This window comes from Lactuca serriola, chromosome 4, assembly GCF_051521515.1.
Source record: "Lactuca serriola cultivar US96UC23 chromosome 4, Lser_US96UC23_V15, whole genome shotgun sequence".
Taxonomy (NCBI): Eukaryota; Viridiplantae; Streptophyta; class Magnoliopsida; order Asterales; family Asteraceae; genus Lactuca; species Lactuca serriola.
The window spans coordinates 229,604,092-229,623,239 of NC_136411.1; the positions used below are offsets into that span (position 1 = coordinate 229,604,092).

The window sequence follows — 19,148 nt, forward strand, 5'->3', positions numbered from 1 at the left end:
AAGGAAAATTTTAGGGAAATTAGGGTAACAAAGTTTTTGGAATGGCCATTTTAGGGCACGTATGGTAGTTTATATAGGGAGGCCAAGAATGAACGGTCAAACTTGTGGGGGGTACACATGTGAAGGTTAAAAATGATGTTGTTTTGTCCACATCAGTGCTGATGTTGATGATATGGCTCTTTAAACCAAGTAAAATAGGTCACGATGACTAAAAAAAGACATGTCACTTCTAACCTTAAGCCAAATAAAAAAAATTAGGGACCGATTAGACCAATTTCAAAAACATTGTATGGCTACAATGTCATTTTCCATCTATAATCAAGTATTTTGTATGTGTTATATAAAATCCCTTTTATATAACCGGACATATACAATATTTTGAATCCGTTTTAGTTTAACACAGTTTGTACTTTTAGCAACATAAAATACAAAATTTAAACTTATCTTTAAGTTCAAAAATTTACAATTTCAAGTCACAAAACATTTCAACTGTACATTCATACCTTAAACAATGCACATGTTGACCAGAAGCATGACTACCGTTTTACATCCTTGAACTTGAACCAAGTAAACCATTAGATGAAGGTGAGCTCGACCCACTTAGCCATTGATCCTCCGCAGAATTTTGTGAACAACTTTTAGCATTTGTCAAATCCATGCTATCAAGCAAACCTTTCTTATCAGATTCAATATTCTTCACCTCCATATTCATCTCCTTCTCATCGACAATAGATACTGACGAAGGATTTGATCCCTCCCTTGATACTACACCATTCTCTTCTTTCGGTGGCCTAATTTTCTCCAACTCAGCCGCCACCTCAGTCATTGAAGGTCTCATCTCACTATGAAATGCAAGACACCGAAATGCCACCTCAGCAACCTTATGAATTGATGAACACGTCCACGTATCTTTGTTATGGTCAAGAGAAGGATCGATTATCTCATCAAGACAACCTTTTTTTATCCGATCAATAGCTAGTGACGCCAGATTGACCTCATTATGTCTTCTTGAAAAATCCAACGCTTTAAAAGCTGTTATAATCTCAATCAACACAACCCCAAAGCTATAAACATCACTTTTATCAGATAAATGGAAGTTCTGGTGATATTCAGGGTCCAAGTATCCAGGTGTTCCTTGTGGAGCCGTTGAAATATGTGATGATTCCAATATTCCTAATCTAGAAAGACCAAAATCCGCTACTTTTGTCTTGAAACTGTAATCTAATAATATGTTGCTTGACTTTACATCTCTATGATATATCGGTGGATTGATTACCGAGTGTAGATACGCAATCGCTTGAGCTGTTTCTGTTACGATTGTAAGGCGAACAACCCATGGAAGCCCATTACCTCGCTCTTTCTGTAAGTGTTGTGATAGAGTTCCATTTGGCATGAACTCGTAAACAAGTATCTGTTCATCTTTGTCAATGGAACAACCTAACAACCGAACAAGATTTGGGTGGCTTACGGATGACAAAAGTTTGATCTCGTTCATGACTTGATCGATGTTGTCGCAGTCAGATCGGTGTTTAATCCGTTTTATTGCTACCCATTCTCCATTGTTGAGTTTGCCGGAGTATACAGTGCCATAAGCTCCGGTTCCTAGCCGTTGTTTATCTGAGAAGTTGTTTGTGGCCTTTTCGATCTCTTTGTAAGTGTAAATGGGAATGGTGATGCCTTTAGCTTCATAAAATTGTCTGTTTATTCTACTTCGGGATCTTGAAATGGTGCGCCGGCGAATAAAGCAAATAATTAATCCGATGCATATAATCAATGAAGCTCCCACAAGAGCAGCTGGGAAAATAATAATTGAAATTAATTGGGTAAATTTTAAATGATAATAAATTTAGAAATACAAGAAACATAAAGTTAAATACCTCCAACAAGAACACCAACTCTACCTGTCCCTCCACAGTTACCCGCGAAATATTTTGAAGGGTTGCAATGAGAAGTGTCTGTTAAAATGAATTATAAATTATTAGATATTATTCAAATTAGAGTAAATTACACGAATGGTCCCTATGGTTTAGGGTAATTTGCACGTTTGGTCCTTAACTTATTTTTTAACTCGGAATGTCCCTACAGTTTGTTTTTGTTACACGTTTGGTCCCTGTCTTACCTAAAAAGACTATTTTGCCATTGATTTTTTAATTTATTTAAATAAACACACCCCAAACTCCATTCCCCTCACTTTACCTTACCTATCCCACCATTTTTCCTTATTTAAATAATAGTCTTTTTAGGTAAGATAGGGACCAAACGTGTAACGAAAACAAATAGTAGGGACCAAACGCGTAACAAAAACAAATAGTAGGAACTTTCCGAGTTAAAAAAATTAGTTAGAGACCAAACGCGTAAATTACCCCAAATCATAGGGATTCATGTAATTTACTCTTTAAATTAATAATCACATGATTAGCCTACAAATTTAAGTTTATATGTTATGACCCTAATCGACTCGATTTCTAGTATTCTTCGAATCAATCCCCATTATATGATTATAGCAAGGGTCGATCGCAGCAAGTTATACCCTTAGAAACAGTTATTGTATGGATGTGAACATTTGGTGTTTGATGAACAATTAGTAATTTCCTTGACTATCATGAAGTGAGACGTGGCAAAATTAGTTTGTAGCTAAATATTGTAGCTTTAATTTGTGCAAATTTGGCAAACTATTCGGAAACTTTTCAAATTATAAAATTACATAGAAATTAAAGTTAAAAAATTTGAAAACTAAAAACCCTCAGAAGCTAATGTGTTTGGCATCGATTTCGAAAAGCTAAAAACCCTTAAAAGCTAATGCGTTTGGCATCAAGTTTTTTAAAGCTTTTAAGAGGTTTAAATTTTTAAGCAAAAACTTGAATTAAAATTAAAAAAAAAAAGTTATGTTCAATATTATGACCCTATGACTTTTATTTTAAAAAATAATATCTAAAGTTAAAAACTATTTTACTTTTTGAAGCTTTTAACATTTATATCTTTTAAGTTTTTATATAACTTTTCATTTTTAAAAGTTTTCAGCTAGTTTATCGATCACGTCTATACAAACAAAAACGACAACTACAAACTACTAGCTACAAGTTTTAAGCTTTCAACTTTCAACATCTGGCTACCAACTAATTTTTCAGAACATACCATCAATAACTTTTGTATTATAAGAATTTTTTTATAAAAGTAGGTACCATGAACGAAACTTTTACTTTAGTTTGATTTTTAAAAAAAAAAAAAACTAAAAGCTCTCGTAAATTTGTTGTCAAACACATCCTTTGGTTATAAGGCATGTGTGTCTTTCACCATTTCAACCTTTCACGCCACAATACTTCCCTCGTCAACTTTTATAAAAAAAAATCAGCTAAATATTCACATTTCAACCATTCACTAAATTTTACTAATTTTAGTAAAAATAATATTTACTACGTATTATTTTTTAATATTTAAACTAAAATTACAAATAAATATAAATCTAATATTAATAATACTAAATTTTTTTCATTAAACTAAACATATAAAGATTATATGAAAATATTTAAAGTTACATAAACTAAATTAAAAATTACATCCCACTTTGAATAAAAGATATGTGAAAGTATATATATATATATATAAAAAAAAAACTAAAAGCTCTCGTAAATTTGTTGTCAAACACATCCTTTGGTTATAAGGCATGTGTGTCTTTCACCATTTCAACCTTTCACGCCACAATACTTCCCTCGTCAACTTTTATAAAAAAAAATCAGCTAAATATTCACATTTCAACCATTCACTAAATTTTACTAATTTTAGTAAAAATAATATTTACTACGTATTATTTTTTAATATTTAAACTAAAATTACAAATAAATATAAATCTAATATTAATAATACTAAATTTTTTTCATTAAACTAAACATATAAAGATTATATGAAAATATTTAAAGTTACATAAACTAAATTAAAAATTACATCCCACTTTGAATAAAAGATATGTGAAAGTATATATATATATATATATATATATATATATATATATATATATATATATATATATATATATATATATATATATATATATATATATATATATATGCTAAAAGTAAAAACAAGCATCTAAATATAAGTGTAATTAGCGTATCCAAAATACTTATAAACAAGAATAATCAGAAGGTTTCCTAAAGCACACCTCTTAAGGAGTTCTTAAGTCAATTACAATTGATGGATATCTATTCACCACATAGCAATCGATATAGACTGCTTACGTCCAAAACTGCTTCGATAAATAGGCAAGTAATCACATGCACTAAGCACACTACATCAATGTTTAGTTCATTCGTTCTGCCAATTCGTTTTGATCTGGTATATGTCGTACAATGTTATGCCTCACTATACCTTTAATTTTGCAGAAGTTGTCAAACAAAGTATTGTAGAACTCCTACCTATTATACGTTTTAAGTATTTTTACTAGTTTTCTTGTCTATTTTTTCAACCATCGTTTTCTACTACTTGAAATTTTCACACTTCATCTTTTTTCTTCAGAAAATACACCCAGGCCTTAATTAAGAAGTCATCATTGAAAATTAAAAAGTATTGATAAACACCTTTGGAATAAGTGGACCTCATAAATCTTAGTGAACATACTCAAGGATCTCATTGCTTGTGTGCTGACCAATATTGAACTTCACTCTATGTTGCTTCCCTTTGATGCAAGGTTTATAGAGTCTAAATTTTCTAGTAACCCTACTACCGAATAACCCTTGTTTACTTAAAATTAGCATGCCCTTATCACTCATATGCCCAAATTTTCGATGACATAACATTTGTCTTATCATTTGGTTTCTCCAATGATTGAAATACAACCATTATTCCTCTAACTGTGTTGCTTCTAAGAAATAAATTTCATGTTGTAGCTTTCCTTTCATATCCATACAAGCACCTTTAGAGGCCTTAACCCAAACTACTTCAACAGAAAACGTCAGCTCATTCTTAGCTAAAGTGCCAAGAGAACAGGTTCTTTCGAATATCTGAAAGATACAACTAATCTAGATTTTTAACCATATAATTGTGTGTCTTGAATCAGTACTCTCTTGAATCAAAACAACAATGTTATTATTACTTGATTCACCCTAACAATTACCATTCTTTAGATTTGGGAAATCTCTTCTGAAGTACCCTTTCTCTTTAGATTTATAACATTTAACCTTCATGGAACCCTTAGATTTTTAATAAGACTTTCCCTTGTTATCTTCACCTCTCTTAGTTGTTCTTCCTTTGTCTGAGAATAAACCGAAACAAGAAATATCTTCACCCACATCAACCTTTCATTTTATTTCTTTAGACAACAATGAATCTTTTAGATCATTCACACTAACCTTTATCCTACAATACAACATGGTATCAACAAAAAGTCTCATAAGAGTTCAGTTGTGAAAATAAGGTTATAAGAGCTTGATCTTCATCTTCAATCGTCATATCAACTATTTATAAATCAAGGATGCTAGGATTGAAGTTATTCAGATGATTTATCACTTGGGTTTTTTCAGTCATCTTAAGAATGTGTAGACATTGCTTTTGATATAGGCGATTCGTGAGGTTATTTTTCTAATACTTTTCATAGAGTTTCTCATAAATCCCAGAGGCGGGCGTTTGATCTACAACTTATGGCAGTACTTCATCAACCAAGTTCAACAAAATAGCGTGATGTGCTTTTGTAATAATGTTCACCTTTACCGTGTCAGTCATGTCTTCTGGTATTTTTGATTCTCCTTCCAATGCAGTCACAGACCCATGTTGAACCATAAGAAACCTCATCTTCACCTTCCACAAATTGAAATCATCCGAACTATTAAACTTCCCCAAATAGAACTTATGAGATGCATCTTCTATCAACACAACAAATAACAACTCTAATGTTATAGAATAAACAAGAAAGCACACAATACACACACAAAGACACAATATTTATGGTCCTTTGGTTAATATGACCTACATCCACATGGTATGAGGGAGTTTTCTTATTCACAAGCTTTCAAACAGAGTAACAAGTATAATTTCAAGCTTCAAGATAATCAAAATACTTATCTAGCAGCCCCTATTTATAGACCAGAAACAAAACATAAATTCCTAATGAGCCACCCCCATTAATTCATAGGTCCAATTGGATGTCAATTGGATGTCAAGTAATCATAGGATGTCATGCAAGTGATTTTATAATATTTGACTTCGGAGAGCACATTCTCACTAAAGGCACCTTTGCTTGCTAAGGGCACACAACATGCCCATAAGGGGTACATCATGCCCATAAGGGGCACATCATATTTCAAGAGGGAACATCTAGCTCCAAGATAGGGCATCTTCTAGTAACGGGGCACATCCTAATAAAGGATGGTGTACCTTGATAAAGGGCAATACATCTTCATGAGGTTGGGACACATCCTGATGACTAATTCTTGATGCCTAGAGCGCAACTTGATGCCTCGAAGTGCTCCATCATAATACTTCCTCAAAATGATCCACCACAATGCTCCATCAGAATTATCCATCAGAATGCTCTATCTTAATGTTGTATCAAATGCTAAATGCTCAAGTCATATTTGACTAATTGGTCACACACTTTAGAACTAGATAGCTATATTTAAGTTAGCAAATCTTTCATGAAAGGTGTTTAGTCTTAAAGGAGGCGTCGACCACCAAATAAAGAGGGACCCAACTCATGGCTATGTTGGAGTTAATACATGCTCTCTCCCTTCCTCTGAACCTAATAACCTCTTGGAAATTAATGAATCAAGTCACTTTTGTAATTTTTGCAGTGATATTTTTATCGACTTCTATACCTTGGATATTGGCGGTGACCCTACTAAATGGAACATTTCGGGCCCATTAAAATTAATATACTAGGACAACTTACATTATAGATTCTTTTACCTTTTAAGGTCAACTAGGATGCGAGGATTCTTGAAATTGATTCTATTTATGTCATGTTTTCAAAAGTAGTATAGAGACCACGGATAATACTATGGTGGGGTGTGAAGTTATGGTTATTTATAGTGTTGGATTAGTATTTGGCGTAATGTTCAAGTCCTCTCTTTTGTGATTGCTACCGTTTGGGTTTGTTGGGTGGATGAACTAAGGTTTTGTTATTTAATTCAAAAGTAAAGATTTCCACATGGTTATCCTCATTATGATTTTGACCTTCGGTATTTTTGCAAATCGCAACACTAGTTTTCAACGCTAAAAAACCAAGAAATGAATATTAGTAGGCATTAAAACGAGAAGATGGATTTGGTTGGTCGTATTAAAAATCCAAATAAACTTTTTGCTTATTTTTAATTTTCTAGAACTTTTATTGTTTGAATAAAAATCGGTCCTAGTTACTTAGAGCAACTCTAACCTTAACATTATAATCTACACTATTTTTATGTAAATTTTACACCAAAACTTTTTTCAACACCAACCAACACTAACATTTTACATTAAAAACATATTTTAATATTATTATCACTTTCTCACTGTACACAACCACTACGGTGCAATGAAGCATGACTATATTTGACAATATTGGGGCTCTATCCCACAATAATAGTGGTCCGTTGGAGTCGCCCTTACGCCTTTCATATCCCGTAAAGTTAAAAATATACTTCACTCATTTCTCCTTATTTTCCAACATTATTTTTGATCCCACCAAATTACTTTATTTACCCTCCAAAATAATTCATTTACCCCTCCTAAGTTATACAAGATTCCATAGGCCAAAAAATTACTCCATTATTTTATTTGAACCGCTAACAATTATTGTTAACCATTTTTTATATAATTTTTACAACAATTCAAAAAATTATAAATTTATAACAATTATAAAAATAATAAATTTTATAGATTTTTTTGAAATTGTAAATTTTATGATATTTTCTATAAGTAAATGATTAAAACTTGATTTTTATAAAAAAAAATGGTTAAAAACTTTAAATATTTAAGAAAGGATGTTAAATTAAAATTCAACGATAAAAAGGTGTGAAATGAAAATTTTGAAAAATAATGACTTGAAGTATAAGTAGTAGTTAGTGGGTAAGTGAAGTGGACCCCATCAAAAATTAGTGTTCTAAAAAAGTTAGCCTAGGTTGATTGAATGATTAACATTTCCTTCTACCTTTTTGTATTATCTTTGGATGACAAAACCAGGTAAATATGAAATCGTTGGTTTTTATATTGTATGAAATTTAATCCTACTACACAATATACAATATGATTAAATTATTATTTATTAATCACTAAAATAATAATAACACATTATATTTTTCCTGTATTTTATCCCAATTTCAACACAAAGGTCAATGAAACAAACGCCTGAATCTATCCAAATATATATAACGTATAATTGATGTAGGGTTGTAGCCTGATGATTTTCTCCTTCTAGCCAAGCAAGCACTTAAAGGCATGTGCCGTTGGTTGATCCCTCAATTAAGATAAGTCGTTGTCAAGAAAATATACACAATAAATACTAAAGTAAATAACACATATTTGTCACATATCCTAAAAAAAAAAATAGAAGCCATGTTGCATTTGTTAAATAGAGGTGTCGCATGGGATTAGGTAAAAATCGCGTCTTCTAGTATATAAAACATGTTGATACGTATTATTTTATTGACTTTTTAGTACCCAATAGACATTGTAATATCTTCTTCGAGAATTTATATGCTGAATTAAAAATAAAATACTTTGAATCATGATTAATCATCAATTTGACCTGAATTACCGAAATGATCGAGACTTGGGGTCTAGTCATGGATGATGCCCCATTATTTCTTATTTTATTTTAATAAACAATAATTTTGAGACGGCGTTGAATAGAGATATTATAAAATAACAAAAAATCAAACATGTCAAACTCAGTTGAAACATATTTATTTATATAGCAATCGTATATCATGCATATTTGTAGAATCAAGGGAATTATGTTTAGTTTTACATGACAATTCTAGATTGGGATAAAGTGATATGTATATAATAGTTTTTCTTTGTATACGAACTATAATTAAAATACAATATTTTAAATTATAAATTGTTGTTTATGAAAAAAATATGTATGAAAAAAAAAGTTTTTGGTAATCTTTATTTTATAATAGCTTCTTATTTTGATTAAAGTCAGAAATTATTAATAACTATTTTATAACTGTAATGAAAGGGAGAAAAGGCTAATACATGAATAAGCAATTACAACTCTTACATAGTATTAAATTTGGGTCTTAAAAAACATAAACATTTGCTAGTACTTTATAAACATATAAAAACCTAACGAATATGAGAAGGCCTACTTTTAACGTAATCTGTTATAGTTTTTTAGTTTATTGAAATATATATATATATATATATATATATATATATATATATATATATATATATATATATATATATATAACTTTATGGCTTAAAAGGGTTGATAACTTGTTTATATATTGGAATCAAACGTTATTATATGTATAAAAAACATTAAGAAGTAAATTGTAACATTTTAATTTATCACAAGAAGTTATATAAGAAAAAATGATAATTTATTAACTAATTAAACTAATAGTCATAATCATTATCTAACCAACTTGATCATGTTTCAACAACAAATGTTCAATAGTAAGAATCAACTTCGCATTTGTTTAAAGAAGCATGCATCTTTTGACTTTGATACAGCCCTAAAGATGCTCTTGCCTTTTTGTCAAAAGATTATTTTTAAACACACCATGCTAGATATAATTATTATTAATTGTTTTTAAACTTGGTAGATAACTTATTTCACGTTAAAGGTACACAATAATACAATATTTGCTTGTTCATAAAGAGTCTCCGATACGACAACTATTATAATTATTCCTGACCAAATACTTATATTTCTCTTTTACATATGAAATATTAATTATAAAGTAGATATTGTGATCATCATTTTAATATAATTAGAGTATTAAAGACCTTATATCTAAAATCCCAAACGGTTACAAGATAGAAGATGTTGTAGACAAGCATTTAATATTCCAGAAAATATGTTGTTGGTATTAAAGACCAAATTAATTGATCTGAATCGAAGTTAAAACGAAGGGATATAATTTTTCATTGAATAAGGTATCACATGAACAATAATTTTGCTATACTTAATTTATACCACAGGGTTTCTAAATTCTAACCTGTAGTGTTGTCTTTCAAGTTATATGTGAAATTATAAGTATTTAAGAGTAAATTATATTTGGCGTCCTAAAAAAAATTTAATACATATTTACATGAGTGTGAGTTGGTGAGACTCGTATATACTGTTTGATGCCGAAATTTTAAAAAATATAATTTTGTCGTAACAAACCAAAACCAAATGCATGGTAAATGATAGTATATGCATATATCTAATAATAATAATAATAATAATAATAATAATAATAATAATAATAATAATTTGACATACCTTTCAGTTTCCGGCAACCGGAGCTGGCTTTAAACCCATCACCATCGAACCCAGCCCTACAAGCACACCGATGCCCATCGCTTCCATCAATCGGAGACACTACTTCCGTACAATCCGCATCACTAGAACAGTCGCATGTCCCCTTAACCCACCACCCTAAATTTACCACTTGCATGTTCAACGACAGAACCGCCGTGCTAGCCCCAATCATCTCCGTTGCAACGGCAGAAAACAGATACCGGCAACCCATTCCAGTCATGTTTTCATAATCAAGAAACATCTTAGAAACATCACCGGAGTAACAACTGATGTTACCATAACCTCCAACACCACCGCTGCAGTTGACAGTTTCGAGGTGGGTTTGTAAGGTTGTCATTGGAATCATGCAGTTTTTCATCTGCTGCGTGCAGTTTTCCATGAGGATGGCGTTGGCTGATGTCGGAGCGTAGTGTTCACCGTAGAGGTGGCTGAGGGAGTTGAAGGTGCGGCCGCAGATGGCGGGAAGGCTGACGAGTATACCATCGGGGTTGATTTGTTGGACAGGGAATTCGCCGATAAAGACGCTCCCGGAGGTGCAGTTGAGTTGGATATGGCAGCCGGAGGAGAAGCCGAATGGGTAGGGGACGAGATTGAGTTCACTGTTGGGGCATGAGCGATCACAGTTAGTGGGATTCTGTGATTTAATGGAGGGTAGAATAGTGATTAGAAATATGAAGAAATTTTGTAACTTGATCATTGTTTAGCTGAGCATGTGAAATCAAGGGAATATGAAGGAGTTAATTTTTTCAGGGAAGATGAAATATTAGGGGATTAAAGTGGGAGACGTGAACAAAGAGGAAATGTTCTTCTAAACTTTTTGTAGTTATTCTCTTTGTATTTTAAATTATTTAAAGTTGTTGGAGACCAGGAGAGTCTTTTTTTTATATGATAGGAAGGGATTTTCAACATACGATAAGGATAACTCCTAGATACAGGCAAAAGGATGAAACCATGCGAGTAAAATACTCCAATGATTTAGATTAACCATTCAACAAATGCATCTTAAATGGGTGTACGTATAACAAAAGTTATTTGAAATTTTGGGGCTACATTTTAAAATTAGACTAATCAAATTAACATTTAGAGTTTTTCAAGTAATTGGGATCACTACTACAAAAATTAGAAATAAAATACGCTTAAAATAGATAATAGATTACAACATTTTCTATTTAACGAACTAAACTGAGTACCGTTGCTTATAAGTAAGATAGAGTAGCTTTCTTATAAGCAACAATATTCTATAACATAAAAAATGATAATAAAAAATGTAGGGTTATGAGTCGTTAGACACAAATGCGCAAAAACTGCGGTCTGCGAAAGCATATAAATCAAAACATAACTAATAACTCAATAGATGGATATAAATTCAAACCAATCAAGGCAACTAAAAACAACAAGAAAGAAACTGGGAAAAATACTTCTTTTTCATAGCCTTTGATTTCTTCTACCTCTTGGATGTACAAGAACCCAACCTAGGATTCAGTTGAGTTTTATTTAAAACTTAGTTTCAAAAACTATAAATAATGACAAACAGAAGACTTGAGCTTTATAACATAACATAAACATTTTGTCACCCATCAAGTATAATCTTGCAAGTATAAGAAGGATTTAAAACACAACCATAGAAGGAAGAAGTGGTAACAACCTTTGAAGCACTTTGAGTCCTATAGGGGAGGCTTGAAAGTTGATTGTAACACCCCGTTTATTTTATATATATATATATATATATATATATATATATATATATATATATATATATATATATATATAGTAGCCCTAAAATCAATAATTATATAGTAAGGTGTTGGTCTCGAGGAGCTAATTTTCATAATTTTAGAGATTGGGGGTCAAAAGTGTAAGTTTCAAATTGGTTTCGTAAATAATTATGAAGGCAGGGACTACATGGTAAATTATTGGGACTTATTTTGAAGAGATTTTGGAGGCTTAGGGACTGAATGTAACATAAGGACTTCAACCGAAAACAATTTGTTGAATGAGGGGCTGTTGGGCGGACTTAATTTGAAGGGATTTTAGATGGATGGGGTTAAAATGGTAAATTATGTATTTGTTATGAAAGAAAAGGGAGACGAAGGGACTATTCTTCACATTATGACATTAAGTTTCGTAGGTCGCGGGTATATAACTCATACAAACCCTAACCCTAAATGGAGGAACAGCCGTCACCTCACCCTTATACTTCCCTCACAGGCCGCCACCCTACCCCCTTCCTTCTCCGACTACCGAGCCACCGCTGTGCCACTCTGCTGAAGACGTGAACCACCGTAACCCTCCAGTCGCCGCCTTGGTGAGGCGATCGCCACCTGGTCGTTACTGCTTTGCCATCATGGAGCCTCCTAGTGCCATTGTCATCCTCTTCCATCGTTGTTGCTTCACTTTCATTTTTTCTTCTCCCTCAGTTCGTCGAAGCGCCACCATCACAGTCGCATCTTCTCTCCGCCGCCGCCGTTCTCCGTGTTCGTTGACGACAAGCTGCCGCCGTTGCCGTATTCATCGATGACAACCATCAAGTTGTCGCCGCCAACCACCGCTTTTAAGTGATGGTGTGTGCAATGCATGTGTGTGTGTTAGTTTCAACTGATTGTTTGGTGTTAGTATGTGTTGTGCGTCTTTCCTCTAGCCGAAGAAACAAGAAAAGGCCACCACCACCACCACCGTGAGGTGGTGGCTGCCACCATCGGCCACCATAAGGGTGGCTATGTGTTTGTGTTTGTATTAGTGTGTGTGTGTGTTGTTTGGGGTTTAGCATTGTAAATTGTAACTAGAAAGTAGAATAATGAAAAGAAACTCATAACCACCACCGTGAGGTGGTGGCTGCCGCCTCCTGCCACCACCAACCGTCATGTTGGGTGGCGGTGTGCTTTTGCTTGCTTTTAGTTACTTTTTGGATGCTTGGATAAAAATGGACTTGGAGCCATAACCACCACCATGAGGTGGTGGCCGTCGCCGTAAGCCGCCGTTGACCACCACTACCCGAGGTAGTAGTAGTTGGTGCCCAACTAGCGAAACCCTAATGGGCCTAGTGAAACCCTAATTGTCCTAATGAAACCCTAATGGATCTAAGGATTTAGCTTTTGGGCCTTTTGGGTTAGAAACCCTAATTAGGGTTTAGAAAACCCTAATTTTGGAATTATGGGCTTGGACTTATCGGGACCCGCATTTTGGGCCATTGGAATGGAATTGTGAATTACACCCAATCATACTTTATGATTTATCTAGTAGAGTGATGGACTTAATGGATTAAGTCCCTAATGGGTTAAGTGAGTAACACTTAACCCTAATTGTTATTTTATGTGAAACCCTAATTTCACTTGGGCCTTGAGTTGGACTTTGGTGATTGGGCTAATAATGGGCCATTCAAGAAAAACTTTATGGACTAAGAATATATGGATGGGCTTTAAGGTAAGGCCCATTTGAGGGTTTGGACCCGATTTGGAAAATTGGGTCATAGGTGGGCCATAATTAGGCCTTCATGATTATTACATATTGGACCATTAGAAATGCCAAATGTTTGGATTGGACTAAATGGTTGGGCCTCAAAATAAGACCATGTAAAGGTTTGGGCCCAATTTGGAAAAGTGGGCCATAATTGGGCTTTGATTCATAGTTTAACTTTTGGGCCTTTGGATTGGGCCTTGAGTTGAATCAAGCTAAGATAGGGGTAAAGCATTATTTTAACCTAAGCATGGACTTATGATTTTTGTGTTGGAACCCAATTTTAATTGAATGTTGTTTTAATATTGACAGTTCGGGAAGCTATCATCCAGCAGCCAGGGTTTCGTTTGCGGGAATTCAGCAGTGTGAGGTGAGTTACCTTCCAGTAGAAGTGGGTCTAAGGCACCAATGCCGGCCCACCAGTAGGTGATTATGTATGAGATGATTGTCTTTTTGATAATTGACTGGTTTGTGTCTATCTGATATGCTCTATGTGCTAGGATGCTCTTATATATATATATGTGTTAGTAGTAGTAGGAGTGAAATAGCCCTTGATATCGGTTGAAAGATACCGAAGGGGTAGTCAGTACCCATGCATGCCTAGCAGTATGTTCATGATATGATGTTATGTGATAGTGGTAGTAGGGGGAATAGTCCCCATATCCATTCGATAGGGCCAAGGGGTAGGTCGGACACCCCAGTATGTCTAACAATATGATTATGTTATGTTTCTATGTAGTAATAGTAGGGGGTGAAATAGTCCCCGTAACCAGTTGAGATAAACCGGAGGGGTAGGTCGGACACCCCTGTATATCTGATAGGGGTAGGTTAGGCACCCCGGTATGCTCAGCAGGGTAGGTCGGTGTGTCTGAACTCAAACTAAGGACTTGGTATGAACATTTTCAAAAGTAAAATCATTTTATAAAAAGAAGTTTGAAAAGAGAAAAGAACTTTGAAAAGAACAAGGTGTGCGATGCGTGCAATCAGCTGAACTCAAGTAAGTTTTCCCCAAGATACCCATGCATGTTATACTATGTTATGTTATGATATGATTATAAGAAATGCATGCCAAATTAGGGCTAAGGATCTATGAAGGATGCCTTATATGCCTATTGTATATGATTGTAGACCTGCATGATAGTACTGATCAGTCAGTAATAGGATAGCCTGTTTAGGTTATGCCTGATTGTATGAGCCTTTATATTGCATGTACAAATTCCTGATTAGAAGATAAAATGGTTTTATTGGAGTATGATGGTTAGATTTTCCATTGTCTGAATGCTACTTGCTTTGTGGGACTCATAGTGATGTGAGTTATCTACTAAGTGAATATGCTAATTCACATGGGACAAATGTCGGATAATCTCTGAGTAATGGACTTAACCATATTGTGCAGCTCTCGTCTGAGTGTAACCGTTCTAGGGATGAGTCTTTTACTCGAAGGATTATTTGATCTCTGTTGCATGTGGCTATGTTCATAAGGTAGCTAGTTAACATTACTGGGAATCTTTCAGCAGCTGAGGACTGGGTGGGTTCGGGAACCTAGGAAAGCCTAGGATATGCTTCAGTGGGTTAGTAGTGAGGTTTAATGAGACTTGGGTGTCTCAGTTTGAGGATGTGACTTGGAGGATTCGGGAGGATTTCTGAGGAAAGTATGGATAGGTGTGGAATGTAGTATTGGGCCCGTACTACTGAAAGCACATGATCCATACTTGAATCGATGAGAGTCTTGGAGAATCTGAGAAGCTTCGAGGATGAGTTTGTGACTCGTTGTAGGGACAAAGGATGTTCTAGTTGTCGCAGCTTAGCCATTGGCAAGTGAGCTAGTAAGCGTGACAGGTTGTCAGACCCTAGAGGATATGACTTTTAAGTCCAAGGATGCGAGATCGATTTGGAGCACTTTGAGAAGAGAGGGTCGTGCCAGGTGCATATAGTAGGGGGTCCTGGGGAGAGACCCAAGACTTTTGATCATCGGGTGAAAGGCCAGTAGGGTTAGAGTCAGTGCAACACGTGTACGAAAGTACACAAGGGAGTTTGACACTCCAAGGGTTTTGGGTTCTACAAGGGTAGCGGGGTTGGTCATGTTAGGAAAAGGTGATCAGGATTCCTCCAGATGTTGCAGGTATTACATTTTCTACTGCTACTAGATGGATGTTTGGAATACGTATCGCTTTGGAATTATGAGTGAGTTTGGATAAGTAGATCTCGGTTCGGTTTTCTCCTAGTATTTCGGTTATCAAGGATCATATATGCCATCTTTCATGCCGAAAAGTCCTTGATGAACCCACGGAGGGATGTATCTTGCGGAGTGGGTTCCGCGTGTACGGTTATCATTCTGGATCTTTGTTGGGATCCGTTCAGGAGTATTATTCAGAGGATATTAGGTCAGGATTAGAGCGATAGTTCTCCAGTGCAGTTCGAGTTTAATGGTTCTATCCTTGTTCGGGTATGGTCGATAATTGTCCATGGAAGAACCTTGGAGTTCAAGGCACTACCGTTGCTAGGACAAGACTGGTAGCATGAAGAGGGTAGTGTCAGTTTCGGGTGTTGGATGCATAAGTGGTTGGCCATTGGATGCTCAAGAGAATTGTATTTTTGCATGGGTTGGGTTCAATTAGGGTTCAGTGGTGCTGCAAGATTGGAAGTGGGAACAAGGATTCGTCAGCTAGGGTGAAGATTAAGGCCTCCAACTGTCAGCATGGGAGGTGGATTGAGGTTTCAGACTGGACCAAATTTCAAGAGTACTCTTCTAGATTTTAGAGGATAGGCGATCTTAAGGTTTAACTGGTAAGTGATCGCTAGCATTGGTAAGCACAGGTTGTCATCAGTGGGATACTAGAAAGCGAGAAGGATTGGGAATCCTTGAACTCTCATGTGTCGTGAAGACTTAGTCGAATCTAAGTGGGGGAGAATTGACCAGGTACTTAGGAGCAGTAATAGGTGCGAAACTAGGATGAGATTCACATCCTCATCAGAACAGAATGGTGGTCAAGTGGCCATCTAGGTTGAACATTGGATGAGTTGGGAGTTCGGAAAACATTCCAATGTTTAGTTCGTGTTTTTCCTTGGCATTGGGTAACAGGTTTAGAGATCTAGGTTAGAGGTCCAATTAGAATTCAAGTTCAGATGAGTGTTAGATCGAGTGCGTGTTCGACCAGTTTAGAAAGTGTTGTAAGACTACGAGGGTATCCGTAGCGTTCACTAACAGTTAAATAGTATGGAAACTTTTGTAAGAATGCGGGGGTAGCCATAACAATCACTAACAGTCAGATAGTATGGAAAGTGTTGTAAGACTGTGGGGGTAGCTGTAGCATTCACTAACACTCAATTAGCCTGGAAAGTGTTGTAAAACTGCGGGGGTAGTCGTAGAATTCACTAGCGGTTAGATAGTGATAGAGTAATGTAAGTCTGCGAGTGTAGCCGTAGCATTCACTAGGTTGGTCGATAGCATGAGCACGTTGTTAGGACGTGGAAGGAAGAGTAGTACTCACCAGTTCGGGTGTAGCAGTGAGGGCGTTGCAAATCCACAGATTGACTTATGGATTACGGAATTACCCAGATGGATTAGATCTGGTTGAGCCAGCGATACGACCATAGGAACGCCACGACAGTTATGGGATAAGGGAAGCAATGGACCGTATAATATTGTTTGTGATATAAGACTACCATTGGTTAGGTAGCAATCACTTTTAGCCTTGGATTTGGTGACGTCATGACTCGATGTATGAGACCGATCAGTTAGATCAGAAGGTCGTTAGAGCTACAAGGGCAATACAACCAATGGTAATTATTGATAGAAGGGGATTCTGTTCGGAAGTTGTGTGAGGCGACTATGTGGGAGTCCTTTGGCTCCGCAGCCGGGTCGGAACCCGGTGTTTCAGATGACTGACAAACGAATTGAGACCAGAGAGGTCACGATAGATTATGGAAAGCAGCCATGTGGCAACATGGTGTTTTGGGTAGCTTCAGTGTTTTAGCAGTATTAGTATTAGCATTTCAGAATTTCAGGTATGGATGGGTAATAGATTTCTTAGGTTATCCTAAGTCAATCACAGTGGGATTAGCTGAGCCTTGACCAAGTATAAGTGATCTGCATGGATAATTAGGTATGTGATCATATTTTATAGTGGGAACCTCGAGATATCAGAAGTTAAGTAGTCAGTTGAGGGGTAAACTGATTGGATTCAACGATAATGATTTAGTATGAGTGGCATGTCAGAAAAATCAGACCATCTCAAGACAACAAATTTCAGACGGAGTAGATGTGATCTTGTTGCGAGGAATTCGTTCACCTGAGGATTTTAGGGCTTTGCGAAGATTGGTCACGGCTACCCTGGGAAGGCTAGGGTGTGCCTAGGATGGTGACCATGTTACTAGAGTGGTTGGGCGAGTAAGGAATGATTTCGAGGACGAAATCTAAATTAAGTGGGGGAGAGTTGTAACACCCCGTTTATTAAATAAATAAATAAATAAATTAATGAATGTATAGTAACCCTAAAATCAATAATTATATAGTAACTTGTTGGTCTCGAGGAGCTAATTGTCATAATTTTAGAGACTAGGGGTTAAAAGTGTATGTTTCAGATTGGTTTTGTAAATAATTATGAAGGCAGGGACTACATGGTAAATTATTGGGACTTAATTTGAAGAGATTTTGGAGGCTTAGGGGCTGAATGGTAAAATAAAGACTTCAATTGAAAACAATTTGTAGAAGGAGGGGCTGTTGGGTAAATTTTGGATTTAATTTGAAGGGATTTTAGATGGCTAGGGGTAAAAGGGTAAATTGTTGAATGGTTTTGAAAGAAAGGGGAGATAGAGGGACCATTCTTGACATTATGGCATTGAGTTTTGTACGGCTCGGGTATATAATCGATACAAACCCTAACCCTAAATGGAGGAACAGCCGTCACCTCCCCTTTATGCCTCCCTCACCGGCCGCCACCCTACCCCCTTGCTTTTCCGACTACTGAGCCACCGTTGTGCCACCCCGATGAAGACATGAACCACTCTGACCATCCATCTGCCGCCTTTGTGAGGCGATCGCCACCTAATCGCTGGTACTTTGTCGTCATGGAGCCTCTTTATGCCGCTGTCATCCCCCTCCGTTGTTGCTACTTCACTTCATCTTTTCTTCTCCCTCAGTTTGTCAAAGCGCCACCACCACAATCACATCTTCTCTCCACCGCCGCCATTCTCCATGTTTTTTGACGACAAGCTATCGTCGCTGCCGTGTTCGTTGACGACA

General features: G+C 35.6%; 1 protein-coding gene across 1 annotated transcript; it reads right to left on the bottom strand.

The window, feature by feature from the left end:
* Positions 1 to 426: 426 nt before the first annotated feature.
* On the bottom strand, positions 427 to 11,275 carry LOC145096813 (wall-associated receptor kinase-like 14). Its single transcript, XM_079034171.1, has 3 exons — positions 10,412 to 11,275; positions 1,878 to 1,955; positions 427 to 1,794 (listed from the first exon to the last, which is right to left on the bottom strand). The coding sequence occupies exons 1-3, from the start codon at positions 11,145 to 11,147 to the stop codon at positions 545 to 547; spliced, it is 2,064 nt and encodes a 687-aa protein (XP_078890297.1). The 5' UTR covers positions 11,148 to 11,275; the 3' UTR covers positions 427 to 544.
* Positions 11,276 to 19,148: the final 7,873 nt, after the last annotated feature.

What these genes read in the sequence shown, in the direction of transcription:
- LOC145096813 (XM_079034171.1), bottom strand. Translation starts at nt 11,147, where the DNA reads ATGATCAAGTTACAAAATTTCTTCATATTTCTAATCACTATTCTACCC. An exon ending in CGGTTGCCGGAAACTGAAAG is followed by an intron (nt 1,956 to 10,411) that starts GTATGTCAAATT and finishes TCATTTTAACAG; the next exon opens with ACACTTCTCATTGCAACCCT. An exon ending in AGTTGGTGTTCTTGTTGGAG is followed by an intron (nt 1,795 to 1,877) that starts GTATTTAACTTT and finishes TTATTTTCCCAG; the next exon opens with CTGCTCTTGTGGGAGCTTCA.